General features: G+C 31.4%; 1 protein-coding gene across 1 annotated transcript in view; it reads right to left on the bottom strand.

Annotated features, from left to right (window-relative positions):
- Window positions 1–20,719, bottom strand: part of mfas (midline fasciclin) — an 87,871-nt gene that overhangs the window by 38,419 nt on the left and 28,733 nt on the right. The window contains exon 3 of the mRNA XM_075382023.1: window positions 2,154–2,232. Coding sequence (XP_075238138.1) covers window positions 2,154–2,232 — 79 coding nt within the window. The remainder of the gene's footprint in view (window positions 1–2,153; window positions 2,233–20,719) is intronic.

The following is a 20,719-nucleotide window of genomic DNA, read 5'->3' on the forward strand; positions in this document are numbered from 1 at the left end:
TGCAGCGCATGTTATCCCACTGGAACTAATTGGTCTACGTTAAAAATTCAATAAAATAATTAGATATAATAAAATTAATCTAGGATTTAAAGCTATAGATGAACAAAGGTCATCAATACAACTTATTTTGAATCTGTCTTCATTGACAATTGATAAAAATTGAATAGTGTTTTAAACAGCAAACAATAACATAAATAACCTAGGAATATCAGATCAATACAGTATAATAAATATTATCAAGGATTATTTTTGACACATAGCAGATAATGTACTTTATTATAAACGAAATCCATAAAATAACAAAAGTTATCATAAACAAGTATACGACGAAAATAATCAAGACTTAACAATATTGTTTGTAACATACTCATTAAAATGTTTCAGTGATAAATTTTACCATTTATATATTTTTTAATTTTTATTTGTTAAGAAAGCATGCACATTTTCATGACATCATTTCTTGAACACTTGTTAATGATGGTTTATCATGATAATGATTTAGTTGTCATTAAAGCCATCTGACCTCACTAAAAATTACTCACTCCACTGAGCATGACGACTTCCCAGTTCACAGCATGATCAGAATAACAAATCTCAAATAAGGGTCATTACTAGATCATAAAACTCTACTGTCAACAGCTAGATATACTTATTAATAATTTTTTTCACAATCTGCTCATGTAGCAAAAATTGTATATCAATTTATCAGATAAAAAAATAATGAAAATTTCATTACATTTAATAATGTGAGCTTTGATATTAAGAAAATAAATCTTTCTATAAAAAATAACATTCTTTTCAAAAAATTATCAAACAATAATTTTTTTTAAATCTTTTGATATTTTCTTGTGTAACTTTTCATTTAGTTGAATCTTAAAAAATTTTATAACCAAAAATTTAACATATTTATTTTACAATGATATAAGTTTTTATGAACTCTTATATTTTTTCTATATTCATTGGAGGTGAAAATCTCCCTGTTATAGACTTGTTGATATGTATACTCGTAAGCTAGCAGTTTTTTATTTAGTTGCTCATCTATATCTAGTAATAAAAAAAATATTCCCTAATTTTACAACAAATTTCTTTGATATGTTATTTTACTGATCAGAGATTAATTGAATTTTCATAATCATTTGGGTGTTCCCTAATCAAAAAATTCCAGGTCCAAAACAAAACTCTAGATCCAAAGTTCTCTAAATTGGAACAAAAAATACAACAGAAGGGACAAAATCACTCCTGAACAACTGTCAATTATTATTTTATTTTTCGTATACAAAAAACAAATAATAAATGCATTAATTTTCAGCAGAAATTTAAATAAAACTGAATTCTTGCCTCTATCAAATTGTCAATGAAGTATGATTCTCGGGACAGAGATTTGAATCGATTACTAGCCTGAGATGGTAAGCAATCTGATCAACCTCTTTCCCTTTCTTCAATTTCAGTCCTGCTTTTTTTTTGTTTTGAACATAGGAATAGTGTTAGAGTGCTTCTCTAGTCCATCTCTTATGATTCTGGCATCAACTTGCAGCTAGTTCAGTGGAGCTGAGTAGGTGATGATTGCCAGTACGACTGTCTTGAGTGCTTTGTTTCCTCTGTGGTCACATGAAATGCCTAACTGATGAATATGGTACTTTTTCGGTATAGCCAAGCATCTTAAATTCCAGTTAAAACATAAATCTAAATCTATGAGGTATGCAACAGGTTTAGATAGTTTATAATACAGGCCTACTAGGGACACTTCAACTCTTTCAAAAGAGGCTATCTGGATCTACCAGTTCATTTCAGAAGCTATTTTTAAATGTTGCACCCTCTGAAAAAATCTGAAGCCAATTTATGAAACTCATTTAATAAAACTCTTTTTTTGCAAACAAGCAATCCTCTCTGGTATTAAAAATTATGATTTATAGTTATGTCTTAAATTATTTTAAAGAAAAATAAGATGATTAAAACAGTTAAACTTAAAGTCAATAAAATTTAATTAATTATTGTTTATATTAAAGATATAGGCAGAATCAGGGAATCCTTTTCTACCCATAGTATCATACTAAAAGTTTAATAAATGTTATCTTATTAGCAAGAAAAATGATTTAGAGCACTACAGGGTGAAAAACTAATTAAAAAGAGGATAATAAAAAAAATAGTCTTACCCATGCCACCAGGGTTTGTTAGCTCGCAATATGCTGAACATGCTCGGGAACTGGTGTCCAAATATTTCAGAAAACATATCTGAAAAAATTAACATTAGATTAGATATATATGTTAAATTGACATGGGAAAGAATTAAAATCAAATTAAATGAATTATATTAACTGCTAACATTTTTATAAAAACGTGCTTATTTTTAGAGTTCCACTGGGCTGATGTTAACTACCTTTGTATTGCTGAAAAACTTTTTTAAGTGTACTTTTCAAAAAGTGTAAAAGTACTATTTTTTCAGAAAATCATTAAACCTAACTAATATCGAATTAATACTTTCGGAATAGATTCTTCGACTATAATCCTTAAAATTGTTGTACACTTACTTAAATAAAAACATCTTGAATTTTTAATAACCTCTGATTTTCTGTTCTTAATTATAAAATTACATGCTCTTGTAAACTGTATGCATCCTCTTGTTCTAGTATTGATAAATCCCACCATTTCAGTCGAGGTTCGCATTCCAGCCTGACCAATGCACGCATAACAACCAATGCCCACTACTGAAAATAAGATATAAAATATATCGAATATAAAGTCTTTTGACGTATCTGATAAATTGTAAATATCCTGTGACACCCGTATGGGAAGACACCCGCCTCGTGACAATCCTGGTCGCCACACCATTCCTGCCGTTATTGTACAATAATGTGCAATTGCTAGGCTTACCATATTTTTTGTGTGTCCAACCAAGGACATATCTTTGAAATTAGTTAAAAGTCTTAACAATTTACTGAAACATTAGACTTTATTTATTCAGTTGTATGTTTCAATAAACATGACTTTTTTTCAGAAATTGTTTGTTTGTTTTAATTACATCATAAAGTTCACAACAAGAAAGTTCTGAATTAATTTTAACATTTAGTAGATGTTTAACAATAGATACTGAAAGTCTACCCCTTTCTGCAGACCAAGTGTTCCTGTAACTGAAAAAACTCTCTCAACTGGAGCAGATGTCCCAGGCAAAGAATCGCAAACTCAACCATTTTAGAAATATTGCAACATGAAATATCAGTCTTTTAAATTACTTATTGTTTATGCTTTTAATGTTTATGCTTTCCACTTCTCTTACATACTGATACTTTTTCAGAACTTGAACCACAAACTACCCTTTGCCCGTTGGGCTTTTGAGTTACCTGGTTTTCTAAATCAGACCAGGCAATTTCAGTTCATGAATTTATCCATTGAAACTTAATAATTTTATCAAAACTCGTTCTCCACAACTCTAAGTATTGGATACTGAAATAAAAATTGTCTACACTTGAGAAGTTTTGTTCCTGAACATCATTACTTTCTTTTAGAGTGCATAGCAATTCTTTGGCAGAAGATGGTATAAATTTGTGGGTTTTTCTTTCCTGAAGTTGAAAAATTAATTCATAATATGTCAGAATTGCTTCTGTTGCTCTAATAGAATTAGCTTCCAATTTCAGAACTACATTATTAAATAATTGTAGAGTACCATATAAAAATTCCAAAAACAGTTCACTTTCTAGATTTTCAAAAAAATCAAAAAATAATTTTGGGCATTTGTCAGAAGATAAGAAATATGATTTTAGGTCATCAAAAATGGAAGGAATTCTTTCTATTGCAGGTGACAAACTAAGGAATCTTGTGCTGCTCTGAGATAATACATTTTTATAATCTGTTTCTACATATTCACAGAACTCTAAGTTTCGTTGCTCTTACTGTATATATGTGAAAATATTTATAAATTTTTATGACAATAACTTTTTTGTCCAAGGATACAGAATCATATGCTGTTTGTACTGAATTGTGTACAACGTGGGCTGAACAACCAATTCCTAAAGCAGATCAATCTAACTGACTTCAAATTTTTCTGAATACATTTTCATTCCCCTTTTCTTTTCACACTACCAAAATTACTGTTAGTGTTATCAGTAGTATAATAAACCAACTTTTCTTCAAGTTTGTATTTTTTCACACACTGCAAAAAATGCAGAGTTAAAATTTGAGCAGTTTTACCTAACACTTCATCAAAATTTAAAAGGTTAACTTGAATTTCCGCCTCCAGACTGAAATATCTAACAACAGTCAGAACAAGTTTTACTTCACTTATGTTTGAGCTATCCGTCATTACTGATACAGAATTAATGTTTTCCAAAAAACGCAACACATTATCAAATATAAATGGCAAAATAACGTTAACAATAATTGCATTGGTTTTGATTCTAGCAGATGAAAATTTTGGTCATATAACTTTTTAACCAGTTTAGGTATACAGTCTGATGTTCTGAAACGTTCGTGTCTAGCAGTGTGGTATGAGAAAGTAGGTTTTTTTGCAGCATATTCCAGATCGCTGTTATTATTATACCCATCTTTGGCTTTAAAAAAATCTCTTGTTTGCTGAAGCAGTAGCATTAATAGCACTTCTATGTTTAGCTGTTTTCACATGTCCTTTCCTTTCCTTAGGCCTTTCCACATATCACCCTTTACTTTATGTGGAACAGAAAATTCTCCAGTACATAGGGTGCGATAAAACGTTCATTGTTACTGTCAATTCTCAATTTCGAAAATTTGTATTCCTGTTGCAGGTTAACAACAATAAACACACTTTTTCTTTAGCCCATTGCTAAACGATGAGACAAAAAACTAATAGGGATAAAATGATAAAAAAAAGTGAAGACAAGTTACTTCACTCATGAAAACAACATAAACACATTGCCCCTGTCAAAATCGACGTCAGCGCTTGCTCCAAGGTCAACTGAGAGATGCACGGCCGTAAGAGAATGTTTAACATCGCGATGTCGAACATATAGCTCTAAAGTTAAAAAAATCCTCGCCGGTCATAAAATTCTCAAACTCCAGACATTTTGCAATCCCGTACAGCACTAAAAACCAGGACTGTCCAGGCTAATCTCGGACGTGTGGTAAGCCTAGCAATCACAAAATTTAACAACCCTATATATCATTATTCTTATTAAGATTACTTTCATTTTACAACACAGATGCGTTTGTAATATAACATTTTTGAAAGTGAACAGACAGCAAATGCAGTTGAGTAAAAAAAATCAAATGCACTCTATATACACGCGCTTGCGCATTCTCACGAATATACCTAACACACTCATATAGTTTAGGAAAGACAGACGATTTAGAACATGCTAACAAAGAAGAGAACAACATTCTGAGTAAATTAGTTTATAAGATTATAAACTAATACGCATTAACTATACTAAAAACACTTTTTGGTACTTACGTATTAACGCCACCGCAGCTACAGCTTTATTTAAAAACAAAGTAGTCAATCGGATTTCGGTGGAAAATAGACCGATATAGAATTTAACATAGATTCAAAACAGTCTCTTTATTAATTTTAATAAATGGTTATTTATATTTATTTATTTTATAAATATAATTTAACCAAACTTAACCTACGCTCGCTAACCTTCACTAATTAACACCGTAATTTTTTGAGTATTTATTTAATAAATTCAGTAATTCGTTGCAATTATTTATTATTTAAATAATCAAAACACTCCTGTTAATTAGTCAAAGTTAGCGAGCGTAGGTTAAGTTTGGTTAAATTATATTTATAAAATAAATAACCATTTATTAAAATTAATAAAGAGACTGTTCATATTCCACCGAAATCCGATTGACTACTTTGTTTTTAAATAAAGCTGTAGCTGCGGTGGCGGTAATACGTAAGTACCCACTTTTTGTTATAAAATTTAATTATGTTGCTGATTTATTCATTTCATCCAAATATTACAACTTCCATATCTTAACCATATATTTCACAAAATAAAAGTATTATTACAAAAGATACTTTGTAAAGAACTTATAAAAAAAATTCCAGATAATGCTGACCACAAATAGCCGATGCAAATTATTAGTCAAGGAAATCAAATTCAACTAAAGACTATTAAAAAGATTTACATGTTGAGCGTTACACTGCTGTTGGTAATCTCGGAAGTGAACGATTAGTGAATCATCCATTGTACCAAATTACTTCTGTAATGTAAGTGATGGAAACCGTACACATAGATACATAGGCGTGAAAAATAATTGTTTTGAACTTAGTTTTAAATGTTTGGTTTATAAAAGGTTTTATTTAGTAATCTGTTTATTGAACTGGTTTGAGATTTAAGTCGTTCAGTAGAAGTATTATGGACAAAAACATTACTATATGATAAAAAAGACTGAGAAATACGCTAACAACAAAGTCAGTTACAAAAACACGGAAAAAAAATTCAGTCTACCTGTATTCCATTATCGTCTAAGAGTAAACATTTTAATAGATTAATCTTTTTCCAATACTATTTCTTGTAAGAAATATATAAGAGGTAAAAATGTATACATGTATAGCCAATTATTTATCTTATCAGCCTGTTTTTTAAGTTTCCTCCCTTAATATTTTACTAAGCGTGTAAAATATATGTATATGAATTAAAACAAGATTTTTTTACAGTTCTGGAATGTTAGCTATTCCGTAAGGTCAGTAATGTCTAAAAGTAGAACTAAATTATGATAAAATAACAAAGCAATTAAAGGAGAAATCGTCTACATCAGCTAATGTAAATTTTTAAACTGAACAAGTTAAAGAAAACAACTACTGTCATTCCCAACACAGCTCTGGAAGTTACAAGATTCTTTCAACTAATCGTTTTAAGGAATGAAAATAATATTAATAATTTTTATTATTCATTATTTTAACATTAAGAATAAAAAAATTATTCAAATGTAACATTATATTCTAGTTAAAAATTACATGAAATCTTTCATTCATATTTTATCATAATTTAATTTTATCGTATACTGTTAACCACTAACGACATTAAATCCAATCATCTTGGTGAATGTACTCGATTACAATATTGTAAATTATAATAATAAAGTATGAGCTACATAAAATAAACGAGTATCCTAAAGAACGTGCCATTAACGACTCGGCCAACACAGCAACACAACCGAGAAAGGAATTGCATCGCAGTGCTGACGAGATCTTTTAAAAGCATATTTACATTTATTTAATGTAAAACAACGTAACAGAATTAATTTTAGAATTGTGTTCTACAAATGAAATTAAAGAAAACAGATTATAAACATACAGTTAGAAAAATGCCTCGTATTCGACTTACCGGTACCAAAAGATTTTATTTAGGTATTTGCAAGAATCTGGCGACTCATATTTTGAAAGTTTTTTCTTCATGATATCGCTACATACGCTTGAAGCGTGGTATATGGAATTTTAGAGCGCATAAAAATGCCATGCCTGACCGGGATTCGAACGCGGGACCTCCGGATGAAAGGCCCAGACGCTACCACTTGCGCCACGGAGACCGGCAATATACTAAATTAATGCAAAAATTACGAATTTTAGCCATAATCTCAGCAGTGGAAAAGTCAGGAAAATGTATAGGGCCTATTATTTTAAAATTTCTCAACAAAAAAATGCAAGCTTGTGTTGAAAAATCTAAAAAGACCCGTGCTAATAGTCAACATTCGTATATACCTGTAATATTATATGTTCGATGCACATATTCTCTTGATCAAATTACTCAGAAAGTGAGCCTTTCGTAACTTATTAACATTCGTAGATTTACAAAAAATTATTGTCGGCTTGCTGTAGAAAGAAAACACCTGAGTTTGTGCTGTCATAATTTTGTAACCGGAATAAAAGATTATGTCACAAAATTATTACTTGCACATATCATAAGCTTGTTATTTTCTGCTTTTACGTTGTGTTAAGAATTAATTTAAACAGACGCAAAATAACATCCTTCATATTTTTAATGGTGTAGAAAAACAAACTTTTTGTAGGTTTTGTTCTGTTTTGTTCGATCAACAATAACGTTTCTTGGGGGGTTAAACGCGATTTTAATGAGGGCAGGATGCACAGATTGAGAACAGTGGCTAGTTCAGGCCTCATGCTTTTTCTTCAACCTTTATAATCCCTAACAATATATATAAATACACACACACGCATACAATTAACGAATTCAAGGTACTATCTCCATTTGTATTTTTAAATTTATATTTAAAATCAATTACTGTGCGGCAAACTCATACTTATTTGTTACTGTTAATCACGTAGGCTCATGTATTAAACAATTAAATTTCTTCCATAGAATAATTATTACTTAGATTCAAGCGGTTAATCCTACATGCTCAAAGTTGATGTGTAGTTAGTGATCTTGTCCACATTAATGTCTTACATATATAAACATATAAATTCTATGTATCACATCAATGTAATCAGTAGCTCATTAAGTCATTCTAAATAAAACATTTATTTATTTATTCTAAACTATCCTCGTTGTGAAAACGATTTCGAACGTGAGGGCTGAATATCTGGTCGGCTAAATTTAAACATGACAAAGTTCATTATTTTAAGCTTATTTATTCATTTACGAAAAAAAAGACTAGATGTTTGGTAAATGGTTCTCTAATACAAATATAACTCGATCGAAAAATGCCTTAAACCATTCTTTAACGCTAGTAGATAATTACAAGTGGCGCAGAAAGTATGTGCATTTTAGACACATGTATGTGCTTTATAAAAATAAGACATTCCATCAGACTTCGAAAATAATTGCATCACCTTTGTGATCATTTTATAATAAATTTGATAATATTTAACATTTATATTTTAATAATTTTTTTTCCTCCTCTATGAATCATGAGACCTTGCCGTTGGTGAGGGGGCTTGAGTGCTCAGGGATACAGAGTAGCTGGACCGAAGGTGCAACCATATCGGAGAGGTATCTGTTGAGAGCCAGACTAAGGAATGATTCCTGAAAGAGGGCAGCAGATCTTTCAGTAGTTAAGGGCGTGAGTCAGAATGACTTAAACGGCCATATCAACATCACTCAGTCCTATGAGTACTGCGCAGCTGAAAGCAATGGAAAACTACAGCTGCTTTTTTTCCAAGAAAATGTGGCTCTCTGCATTTTCATATAGCAATCATGGAGGCGCCTTCCTTGGTAAAATATTCCGGAGGTAAACTAGTCCCCCGTTTGGATCTCCGGGTGGGGACTACTAAGGAAGGGGTCACCAGAAAATTAAAAAATAACATTCTACGAGTCGGAGCATGGAATGTTAGAAGTTTAAAAAAGGTTGGTAGGCTAGAAAATTTAAAAAGGGAAATGGATAGGATAAATGTGGATGTAGTAGGAATTAGTGAGGTTCGGTGGGAAGAGGAAGGCGACTGTTGGTCAGGTGATTTTAGAATAATTAACTCAGCTTCAAATAATGGGCAGGCAGGAGTAGGTTTCATAATGAACAAGAAGATAGGGAAGAGAATAGAGTATTTCAAAACGCATAGCGTTGAATCATTGTAATAAGGATAAAATCAAAACCTAAACCGACAACGATTATTAACGTCTATATGCCTACGAGCGCCCATGATGAAGATGAGGTAGAGTGTGTATACGAAGAGATTGATGAAGCAATTAAACACGTAAAAGGAGATGAAAATTTAATAATAGTTGGAGATTGGAATGCAAGCATTGGAAAAGGCAAGTAAGGAAATATAGTGGGTGAATACGGGCTGGGCAAAAGGAATGAAAGAGGGGACCGACTTATAGAGTTTTGCATGAAGTATAATTTAGTAATTGCCAACACCCAATTTAAAAATCATAATAGAAGAATATACACTTGGAAAAAGCCAGGCGATACTGCAAGGTATCAGATAGATTATAACATGGTTAAGCAAAGATTTAGAAATCAACTCGTTGACTGCAAAACTTACCCTGGAGCAGACATTGATAGCGACCATAATTTGGTGATAATGAAATGTAGATTGGGGTTTAAAAGCCTGAAGAAAAGGTGTCAGATGAATCGGTGGAATTTAGAGAAGCTTGAGGAAGAGGAGGTAAAGAAGATTTTTGAGGAGGACATCGCAAGAGGTATAAGTAAAAAAGATAAGGTAGAAAATGTAGAAGAAGAATGGGAGAATGTTAAAAAGGAAATTCTTAAATCAGCAGAAGCAAACTTAGGCGGAACAAAGAGAACTGGCAGAAAAGCTTGGGTTTCAGACGATATATTGCAGCTGATGGATGAACGTAGAAAATATAAGAATGCTAGTGATGAAGAAAGTAAAAGGAACTATCGGCAATTAAGAAATGCTATAAACAGGAAGTGCAAACTGGCGAAGGAAGAGTGGATTAAAGAAAAGTGTTCAGAAGTGGAAAGAGAAATGAACATTGGTAAAATAGACGGAGCATACAGGAAAGTAAAGGAAAATTTTGTGGTACATAAATTAAAATCTAATAATGTGTTAAACAAAGATGGTACACCAATATATAATACGAAAGGTAAAGTCGATAGATGGGTGGAATATATTGAAGAGTTATACGGAGGAAATGAATTAGAAAATGGTGTTATAGAGGAAGAAGAGGAAGTTGAGGAGGATGAAATGGGAGAAACAATACTGAGATCTGAATTTAAGAGAGCATTAAAAGATTTAAATGGCAGAAAGGCTCCTGGAATAGACGGAATACCTGTAGAATTACTGCGCAGTGCAGGTGAGGAAGCGATTGATAGATTATACAAACTGGTGTGTAATATTTTTGAAAAAGGGGAATTTCCGCCAGACTTCAAAAAAAGTGTTATAGTAATGATACCAAAGAAAGCAGGGGCAGATAAATGTGAAGAATACAGAACAATTAGTTTAACTAGTCATTCATCAAAAATCTTAACTAGAATTCTATACAGAAGAATTGAGAGGAGAGTGGAGGAAGTGTTAGGAGAAGACCAATTTGGCTTCAGGAAAAGTATAGGGACAAGGGAAGCAATTTTAGGCCTCAGATTAATAGTAGAAGGAAGATTAAAGAAAAACAAACCAACGTACTTGGCGTTTATAGACCTAGAAAAGGCATTCGATAACGTAGACTGGAATAAAATGTTCAGCATTTAAAAAAAAATTAGGGTTCAAATACAGAGATAGAAGAACAATTGCTAACATGTACAAAACCAAACAGCAACAGTAACAATTGAAGAACATAAGAAAGAAGCCGTAATAAGAAAGGGAGTCCGACAAGGATGTTCCCTATCTCCGTTACTTTTTAATCTTTACATGGAACTAGCAGTTAATGATGTTAAAGAACAATTTACATTCGGAGTAACAGTACAAGGTGAAAAGATAAAGATGCTACGATTTGCTGATGATATAGTAATTCTAGCCGAGAGTAGAAAGGATTTAGAAGAAACAATGAACGGCATAGATGAAGTCCTACGCAAGAACTATCGCATGAATATAAACAAGAACAAAACAAAAGTAATGAAATGTAGTAGAAATAACAAAGATGGACCACTGAATGTGAAAATAGGAGGAGAAAAGATTATGGAGGTAGAAGAATTTTGTTATTTGGGAAGTAGAATTACTAAAGATGGACGAAGCAGGAGCGATATAAAATGCCGAATAGCACAAGCTAAACGAGCCTTCAGTAAGAAATATAATTTGTTTACATCAAAAATTAATTTAAATGTCAGGAAAAGATTTTTGAAAGTGTATATTTGGAGTGTCGCTTTATATGGAAGTGAAACTTGGACAATCGGAGTATCTGAGAAGAAAAGATTACAAGCTTTTGAAATGAGGTGCTATATGAGAATGTTAAATCAGATGGGTGGATAAAGTGACAAATGAAGAGGTATTGCGGCAAATAGATGAAGAAAGAAGCATTTGGAAAAATATAGTTAAAAGAAGAGACAGACTTATAGGCCACATACTAAGGCATCCTGGAATAGTCGCTTTAATATTGGAAGGACAGGTAGAAGGAAAAAATTGTGTAGGCAGGCCACTTTTGGAATATGTAAAACAAATTGTTAGAGATGTAGGATGTAGAGGGTATACTGAAATGAAACGACTAGCACTAGATAGGGAATCTTGGAGAGCTGCATCAAACCAGTCAAATGACTGAAGACAAAAAAAAAATAATTTTTTAAACTATATTATTACGCTGAGAACGAAAAAAGGCATCATATCTGACCTTTCTATTGCGTACGTTAATTGCTTGTTACTAAAAAGCATCGGAAGGACTGGAACGCAAAAACCAACTCCGTTCATAAATAAAACATAAAAATCTATAACCGCCACTAAATAAATAATGACCCGTCCGATAAATGAAAGACACAATAGCAAGGGACATTTGTCCAAGTTCTGCGATTAATAGGGAGATAATAAACTCCCCCTACCCTTGCGTTCCGTTCCGTCCCAAAAGCACTGGATCGATCAGGTTAAAATTTTTACACAAGCCAGCCATTTTAATACCATATTACCTATGAAATTTCAGATCGGTCTCTTTAATAGTTTTTGAGTTATTCGATCTGCAAAACTACATTATCTAGATAATAGTTTTACAAATAGAACCGTATCTCAAGTTATTACAAGACTAATAACATGAGGCACGGTTCGTTACCTTTATCGTTATTTCAAACTGATGAATATGATAAAACGAATAAATATTCGATAAAACGTATTGTTAACTATAGATTTGTCAGGGACTTTATTTGTTATGAATGCAATGTTTTAGTGAAGTAACAGAAAGAATGACTAGCACATCCTTGTGTTCAAAGTCACAGACAGCTTTGTCATTGGCTGTGATGCAGTGTTGCAAGTGTGATTCACTGTAGCAGATCGTTAACCCAAAACTCATTACACTAACCCAAAACCAATACACTAGAATAATCCTGCATATATCTTGCTATTAATAATTTCGAATCTATAACAAAGTTATGAATCATAAGGCCTAACCTATAGTTAAAATAAACAGAAAAAGCAACAGTTATTGTAAATTTAAATTATTTATTTATTTTAAATCAGAAATACATACGGTCGTTTCGTGTATGTACGACGTATCATACGCAGATCCAAACATAATATTGTTTTACAAATCGAATAACAACTCGAATCCGGTTAAAGATATCGTTATGATATTTCGTACATAATACGGTAATAGAAGAAGCTAGCGTGTGTGAACATTTTAAAAGGATTGGTCTTCTAAGTAAAAAGCGATCAAAAATCAAATTATACAACAGAAAGCTAAAAACGGAACCTTTTCCGTTTTCACCGAGAAATCATTATCTTACAACGGTAGTAAAAAGTAAGAATTTATTTTCAAACGCAGCAAAAGTAATCTAGAAAATGACGCAATTTGTTTCGAAATTTGATGAACGGTTTTCTTATAACGCTTCAAACTCAGTGTACATACTTTTTGCACCGAAAATAACGATAAAAGTTACCACTAATGGTAATAACTTTACTTCTAGTTTTATTTGTTTAACCTTAAAGTAGTATTCTTTGGACCTTGATGCAAGCCTTAACTTTTGTTCGGTACTCGAATGGATGTTACCTGATTATATATATATATATATATATATATATATATATATATATATATATATATATATATATAACAAATAAGTATGAAACGGCTGCATGTTAATTGAAGTAAAAAAATTTAAATACAGAGATAAGACACTACATCGGAGCTGTTCTAAAAACGTCCTTGAAAGGATTTTAACGAGGGCATTTTTATATATTTAAAAAGAACAGATTTGAGGAAAAAATAATTCAATAGTTGTTCTCGATATAGAACAATATGATGATGGGAGCATTATGCTCCCATTTTGCCTTCATTAAAATCGTTAAAGTGTTTTAACTTCTTAGGCTTTAGAAAAAATGTTTCCGCGTCCCGGATTATCCTATCGAAACGTTTATAAACTGAAATAAAAAACTTTTCAATAGATGCACCAAATTAGTTTTTTCTACAAAAATGACCGTACAATTAAAATATTTATGTGCCTTAGATTTTGAGGTTTGTTTATGCGCAGAGAAATTTTATGAGGAAAAGAGATCGTTCCAAATACATATGATTACTACAAATATAATTTTTTTATCCAAGTTATATAGCTTGAAAACCGCAAATGCAAAAAAGTAGATAAAATCATGTTTTCCTAGTACTTTTTCTAAAAATATTATCAAAAGTCGATCGATCGATAATATATATTTTTTTCTTAGCGGATAAAATAATATAAAAAAACACAGTTCTTTATTTGAAATTTAGTGCATAATCAAGGCTTTGTCGACAAAACCGCAGGTTTTTTTTTATTTTCCGCTTGTTTACATTAACGTGGATGACATCGATAATCATAATGCATCCAATACATTCATTTATTATAATACGAGTGCATCTATGATAATACAATATTATTTATGTAATATTATAATAATCTATTATAATTTAAAAACAAATATAACCGATTTCTTTCGTTTTATTTCTAAAATTACTTTATTTTCAGTCGGAGCCAAAAAGTAGTAATGGTTCCACTTCCTCTACTTTTAATATTCGTTCACGATGATAACGGAAGAATAATTTTTACGAAAACAAAATTATGCACGATTTAAAGAGCTGCTGGACAACAAATTTACAAGAAATCTCTCTACAAAATAAGAAAGAAAATAAATAGTAGAATATCTACACATGTTTTAATGAAGAGTTGAATTAAATTAAAATTTAAAACGGAATAAAATTAACTCGCTGATGGCATGAAATTCAGGCATGGGTTAAAAAACGTTCCTTAACAAATCAGTCAATTTTAGTTAAAATACTCGTAATTTTTAACAGAAAATATCAACTTCCTCCCCTCTTAAAAAAAATCGACCAATAAGTGTTCTAAGCTAAGTAAACAATTAGAATGTGAATTTGGTGATTTAGCTGATTTAAAAAAACTTTGCTACTTGAACCTTCAAAACTTACAAAAGCCCAAAGTTCAAATCGTAGTTGTTAATAAAACGCTTAAAACCCCGATTTACTGTTCATGACAACAGCGCCGTGTAAACGCATTTAGACAATGGAGAATCAGTAAGTTCTAGCCATTTATAACAAAGTATAATATATTACAACTTCTGACATCAGAAGCGTAATTACCGGTTCGCGACATCGAAACGAAGTCGATGATGACTTGTAGCTCGACAAAACCAGTAACGATGTTCAATTTTTGTTTATGGTAATAAAATTGTGCCACGAATGCATTCTTAAACGCTACACTTCGATCGTTACTAACTCTTGCTACAGGCTTATTTAAACGAACAAGACAGACATTTTACTCGGTACAATAAAGCGATTTCAGTGGAAATTAATAGATTTCAAATCTTCTCGTATTTCCTCATTCAGTAACTGAAATACTCTGTTAAAAATCCTAACTAATGAATAAAAATGTTTCTATATATCATGTAAATGAAAATGTAATATTTTGATCTATTAACAACAAGAAGGAGCAACGAGACCTTCTTACCAGTCATCCATTCCATAGCTGTAATTACGAGGCTTGTACATAAAAGTAAGGTTACTTTCGGTAAAGAAGTTTATCACTAGTATTTTTAGAGACAAAGAGAGAGATTGCAGAACTACAGTGAATGACAATACTTATTTCAGAACATAAAAAAACCTTACAAAAGAATAAAAAACAAACGACGGGGATGCTATCCAGCGGGATTTTGTTTTTGTGCAATGCCCCGCTATACAAGACGAATCATTAAGTGAGGCGATAAGAAAAATTTAATTAGAAAATCTTCAGTTATCCACTGAATAGCTCAGACTTTAGCTTCCAGCGATTATTTTATTTTTCTTCACCTTAGCGGCTTGCATCACAAAGGTTTGACTATGACAAAGAATTCAAAAATATCGTTACAACACGGTTTAAGTCATTGGTGGCGGAATTTCTTGAAGAGGGAATGAACTAGTGAAACGCTATGAGAAATGTGTTGAAGTCGTATGCAACGATCTCTATAAGTAGTAAATAAATATTGTTTTTATACGTAAGTGATAAGGTTTGATCATATTAATTTTTTTTCAAAATGGATCTTTCCATTTAAAAGCAGGTCTTGTATAATATTATAAATTCTCAATTAGTATTTTATTATTATATATTTAAGTAATTAAGGTTATTAATCAAGTAATTAAATACGCTCCCATAAACAACCGTAGCGAAGAGAATGGTTTATTATCTTATGTTTATCAATCTATATATATTTACCTATAGGGCTCTATTTTTGTCTGCGAGTATGAATTTTAACAACTCGCTTCAAAAAACGATGACAAATCGAGAGCGGTCTTATCTTACACTCCAATCATCTATTTCAATAACCTAAGTAGTTTCGTTTCGTTATAGAAAAGTTTTTTCAAAAAATGAAAGGAAGAAGTGTAGTTTCTTTGAACTACACTTAATTTTGAACGCACTTATTTTTTAAATACGATCGTATTCACTACGAAAACAACTAACCTTTTCTCATTGTTTTCGCCCAATTTGGGAGTTTTTGAAACAAGCATTCGAATTATCAGCTATTTTATAAATAGCAACTGTTACAGTCAGAATAATTATTTTTAAAAAAATGACAAAAAAAACCGGTGTTTTGATAAGGTGAATAAGAATAGTGAGAAGTAATGAAAAATAATCATTAGTTCGATGGACAAAATTGTTAAAAAGTATTTTTTTTAAATGACCGATACATTACTTCCTATACAGAAAAGTAAATCGGGCTTAGACAAATTTTTACCGAATGGAGAACACCCTCTAGTCGGACTAAACAATAAACAAGACAAGTATTGTAGCGATGCGACAATAGTACCGCTTTTAATTACAAATTAATTTTTCTTCAATTTTATCAATGATTTTGTATTTCAAGCTACATACAGTACGTCTAACGTATTGTTTTATTGCATTTCAATTACTTTACGATTACGCTGAAACGAATACTTATCGTTTCAATTAAATCTCGTAATAAATTCAAGTACACTATGAATTAATCCAAATAATTTAAATATAATACTGTATAAATAGGCATCGAAATATTTTCCGACGTTATTTTCATGCAGTACTGATGATACGTCGAACTACATTAACTTTCACGCGACGGTTATAAAAATTGTTTATACGTTCTTAAAGCTACGTTATCGTGAAAGAATAACTCATTTATCATTATGTAGTTTGTAGTCATTAATTCATTGAAACATTTTAATATTCTTATTAATCACTGAAAACGTTTATGCCTTTGGGCTTTTAATGTGCTGAATAATAAAAATCGGTGTAGTTAAATAAAGAGTAATAGTAAATCATCGAGAACGAATTTTCAAATTTAAATAAAAATAACTCAAAACTCGAAAAAGAATTTAGACGTACTGTTACTTTTCTGCTTAGGAGTTCAATCAAACGAATATTATTATTTGAAGCTAAAGTACGATTAGAAAAGGGCTTAGATTCACGCTAAATGATACGAACTGAAGGAGCCGATTTCTAAAGAAAGCAGGCAAATAAACACTCGTACTATAAGGCAACACTGTCGCGTTGTTTCGGGAATGTTTACGAAGTAATCGATGCTAATCGGGCATCAGTCGACATTTCCTATTATTTTTTAATTTATTTTTTCCTGTTTAGCCTCTGGGAATCACGGTCTGGTACTACTTGAGGATGATATGTAAAAGTGTAAGTGAAGTGTAGTCTTGTAGGTTCCGAGATGTGTGGTTAATTGAACCCAACCACCAAAGAACACCGGTATCCACGATCTCGTATTCAAATCCGTATAAAAGTAACTCCCTTTACTAGGATTTGAACTTGGAACTCGACTTCGAAATCAGCTGATTTGCGAAGACGCGTTCACCACTAGACCAACCCGGCGGGTATTTCCTGATTATTATCTGCTACTGACCCACGTATCACACACATCACCTACGACTGTCATAAGAGTTCTAAGATGTTCTCAGCTACACTAACCAAATGATGATGAGTTGATTTATTATTCCCTTATTGTTTCAGAACCTTTTATTTTTGGTTTTTATTTCGGACAATTCTTGGATTTAGAACGTATCTCATAAGGACAAACATTTTGTCGCTTTTTCACACCCGGATTTCAACAAGGATAATTTTCATGCGTCGGTCGCAGATGCTGAAGACATCTGTTAAAATAGAAACTAGTAAAAAACGTAGTGGATATAATTTTTTTTTTCAAAAGCCGCAATAGAAGTTAAATAGTAATTTGAATAATCAGAAATCTATAACATGTTTTAAATATTTCAAATGGGCTGTTACCGATTTCTGTTACAGGCTTTTTTACTGGGTACATAAGGCGTATCGATAGATTTTTCATCTGTCAGGTACATTTTACTAACACAGCGACACACTTTAATTGATTTTTATTTTTTGTGATTCTCAAGAACTACGTAATTTATGAATATTTTCGAAATTTCCAAATAACGCAAATTCACGAAATAACGAAATTTTTTTGAAAAGATTGCTATACAACAATACACAAACTCATGGCAGTAAAGTATTAAAAAATGCGCACAATACATGCGGACTCCGCGGCCGTCCTGGATTCAGACACCTGAATATTTCGGTTTCGATGTTAATAAGTCATTTCTTCGGCCTAAATACGAAATTAATTGCGAAGAAAAATAATCATTATTTCATTGAAATTCAGTACCGGAATTACAACCGGCAACAGAGATTCTTATTTTCAATAAATTAAGGTAAAATATTCGTATCTTTCTGTACCACTGAGAAATACACGCGCGTACACACCCAAAAGCAAAGATAAACAGGCAGCTGACGAGAAAAACACAGCCGCGCTCAAATAAATCTACGCGTGCACAGTACTAAAACTCAGCAATAAAATGTTATTATTAAGTTACATTTGTATTGTTGAGTACAGAAGTGTTTCCGAGTAATACTTACGCAAGGGTAGCACAAGCAATGAGCAATAAATAAAATGATTCATTCAACCAGTCACCGATATGACCGACTCTTAAAAGTTAATTGAATCAACGGAATATTTTAACTAATTTAATTTAGGGTTATATATAACCCTTAGGCGTAAAGTAAATTTAAATATTTAGAGTTATTTTTATGCTCCTATTACTAAATAAGATCGTAAAAATATTGTAATTTCATTAAACACTGTTGCTTAACAACATAAAAAGTGCGGATCATTTATACGAATTTCATATAAATTTTAAGGATGTTAATAATGAATTCATCAAAAATAAAATCGATGCAGAGTCAAGAAGAGAATAGCAAATAACGGAGTAGGTGGTAGTAACGATTAAGAATCTCGTAAAATAGCTAAATGATTTATTTTTAACGAGTTAATAAAAATACCTAAAATGTGCATGACGTACTTAATAAATACCTCGATTTTATTGTTAATAAATAAAAATTCAGGATCGATTTTTACAACACATTTTTATACACTTAAAATATTTATATCTTAGCGATTTATTAATAGAGGTTCTAAATTAACCACCTGCATAAATGAAAAATTGAATTCACCTCTAAATCCGTACTTTCTATCGAGGTGAATGAGCTCGACATAGTTCACATTCTAATGGAAACCACTGTCAACAAAACCGTTGTTGTAAACGGATACCAGTAACTACCGTAAAGTATTGTTTATAAGTATGATTATTATCGGTAAATTTTAAGTACCCTGTTACAACAATTATTTCGTAGTAAAAAATATCAATAATACTGTGTATTTAAAAATTTATAACAGATCGGTCCATTACATAAGCATGTCCAGGATATCAGAATATGCGGGCACAGAATTACGAAAGATTGTTATTTTATCGTCATACGTAATCCAGAAAATACAGACTTCCATATTTACATACTGTATTCGAAAACAGATATACAGAAGGGGTTACATTAATTCGATAAATAAGGCTTATTTATCGATCCGAAAGAAAGTGGAATAATTGGGACAAATACATATGCGAGCGCGTGTGCATACGTGTTTCCTTTTTTAATTTTAAAATGTTCGGTTTATAAGAAATACATTTCCTAACTAAAATGTCAATAAATATGAGTGAATATGCGTATACATATCATGCAAGTACAATAAAAATACATTTAAGAATTATAATAAATAAATATGAAGAGCGCATTCATTTCCGCCAGTTATTATTTTATATGGCCTAGATTATGATCATTCGATCGATGAACGACTACGATTAAAATTTCATTTATAGATAAACGAGAGTTTTCCCAACAAACTACCGACAACCGATTACAACTTTCTCGATGTCTAATTTATAAATGGGGACGTACGAACAAACATTAGCACGGATAGATATCCAGGAATTAAACAGAATCGAAAGAAAATTCAGTGAATAATCGCTGAAGATTCTAGGAACAAATAAATCGCTATTTGTTATTTACTAGCATCATAAAAGCGAACCTTCACAGACGTTCACAAAGGCTAATGCGCTTTCGGAAGATGATGACTTTCTTCAAAGATAAGTAAAATTTTAGCACAAAGATCTACTTTGATTTCTGAATAAAAAAATTAAAATCTGTTAAATTCTACTATTATTAAGTCGACGAAAGCGTAACGATAAAAGCTAAGAAGACATAAGAAAACAAGTGGAATAGTAGTTTCCCATGAGAATGAACAACTTTCAATCACAAATAAAGTAAACGGTGGTTTCTCAGTAATTTTTAGCTGTTACGACTTTTCTGTTAAACGTAATCGTTTAGCTTTATTTGCGCACCAACTATA

This window comes from Lycorma delicatula, chromosome 1 (genome assembly GCF_047948215.1).
Source record: "Lycorma delicatula isolate Av1 chromosome 1, ASM4794821v1, whole genome shotgun sequence".
Taxonomy (NCBI): Eukaryota; Metazoa; Arthropoda; class Insecta; order Hemiptera; family Fulgoridae; genus Lycorma; species Lycorma delicatula.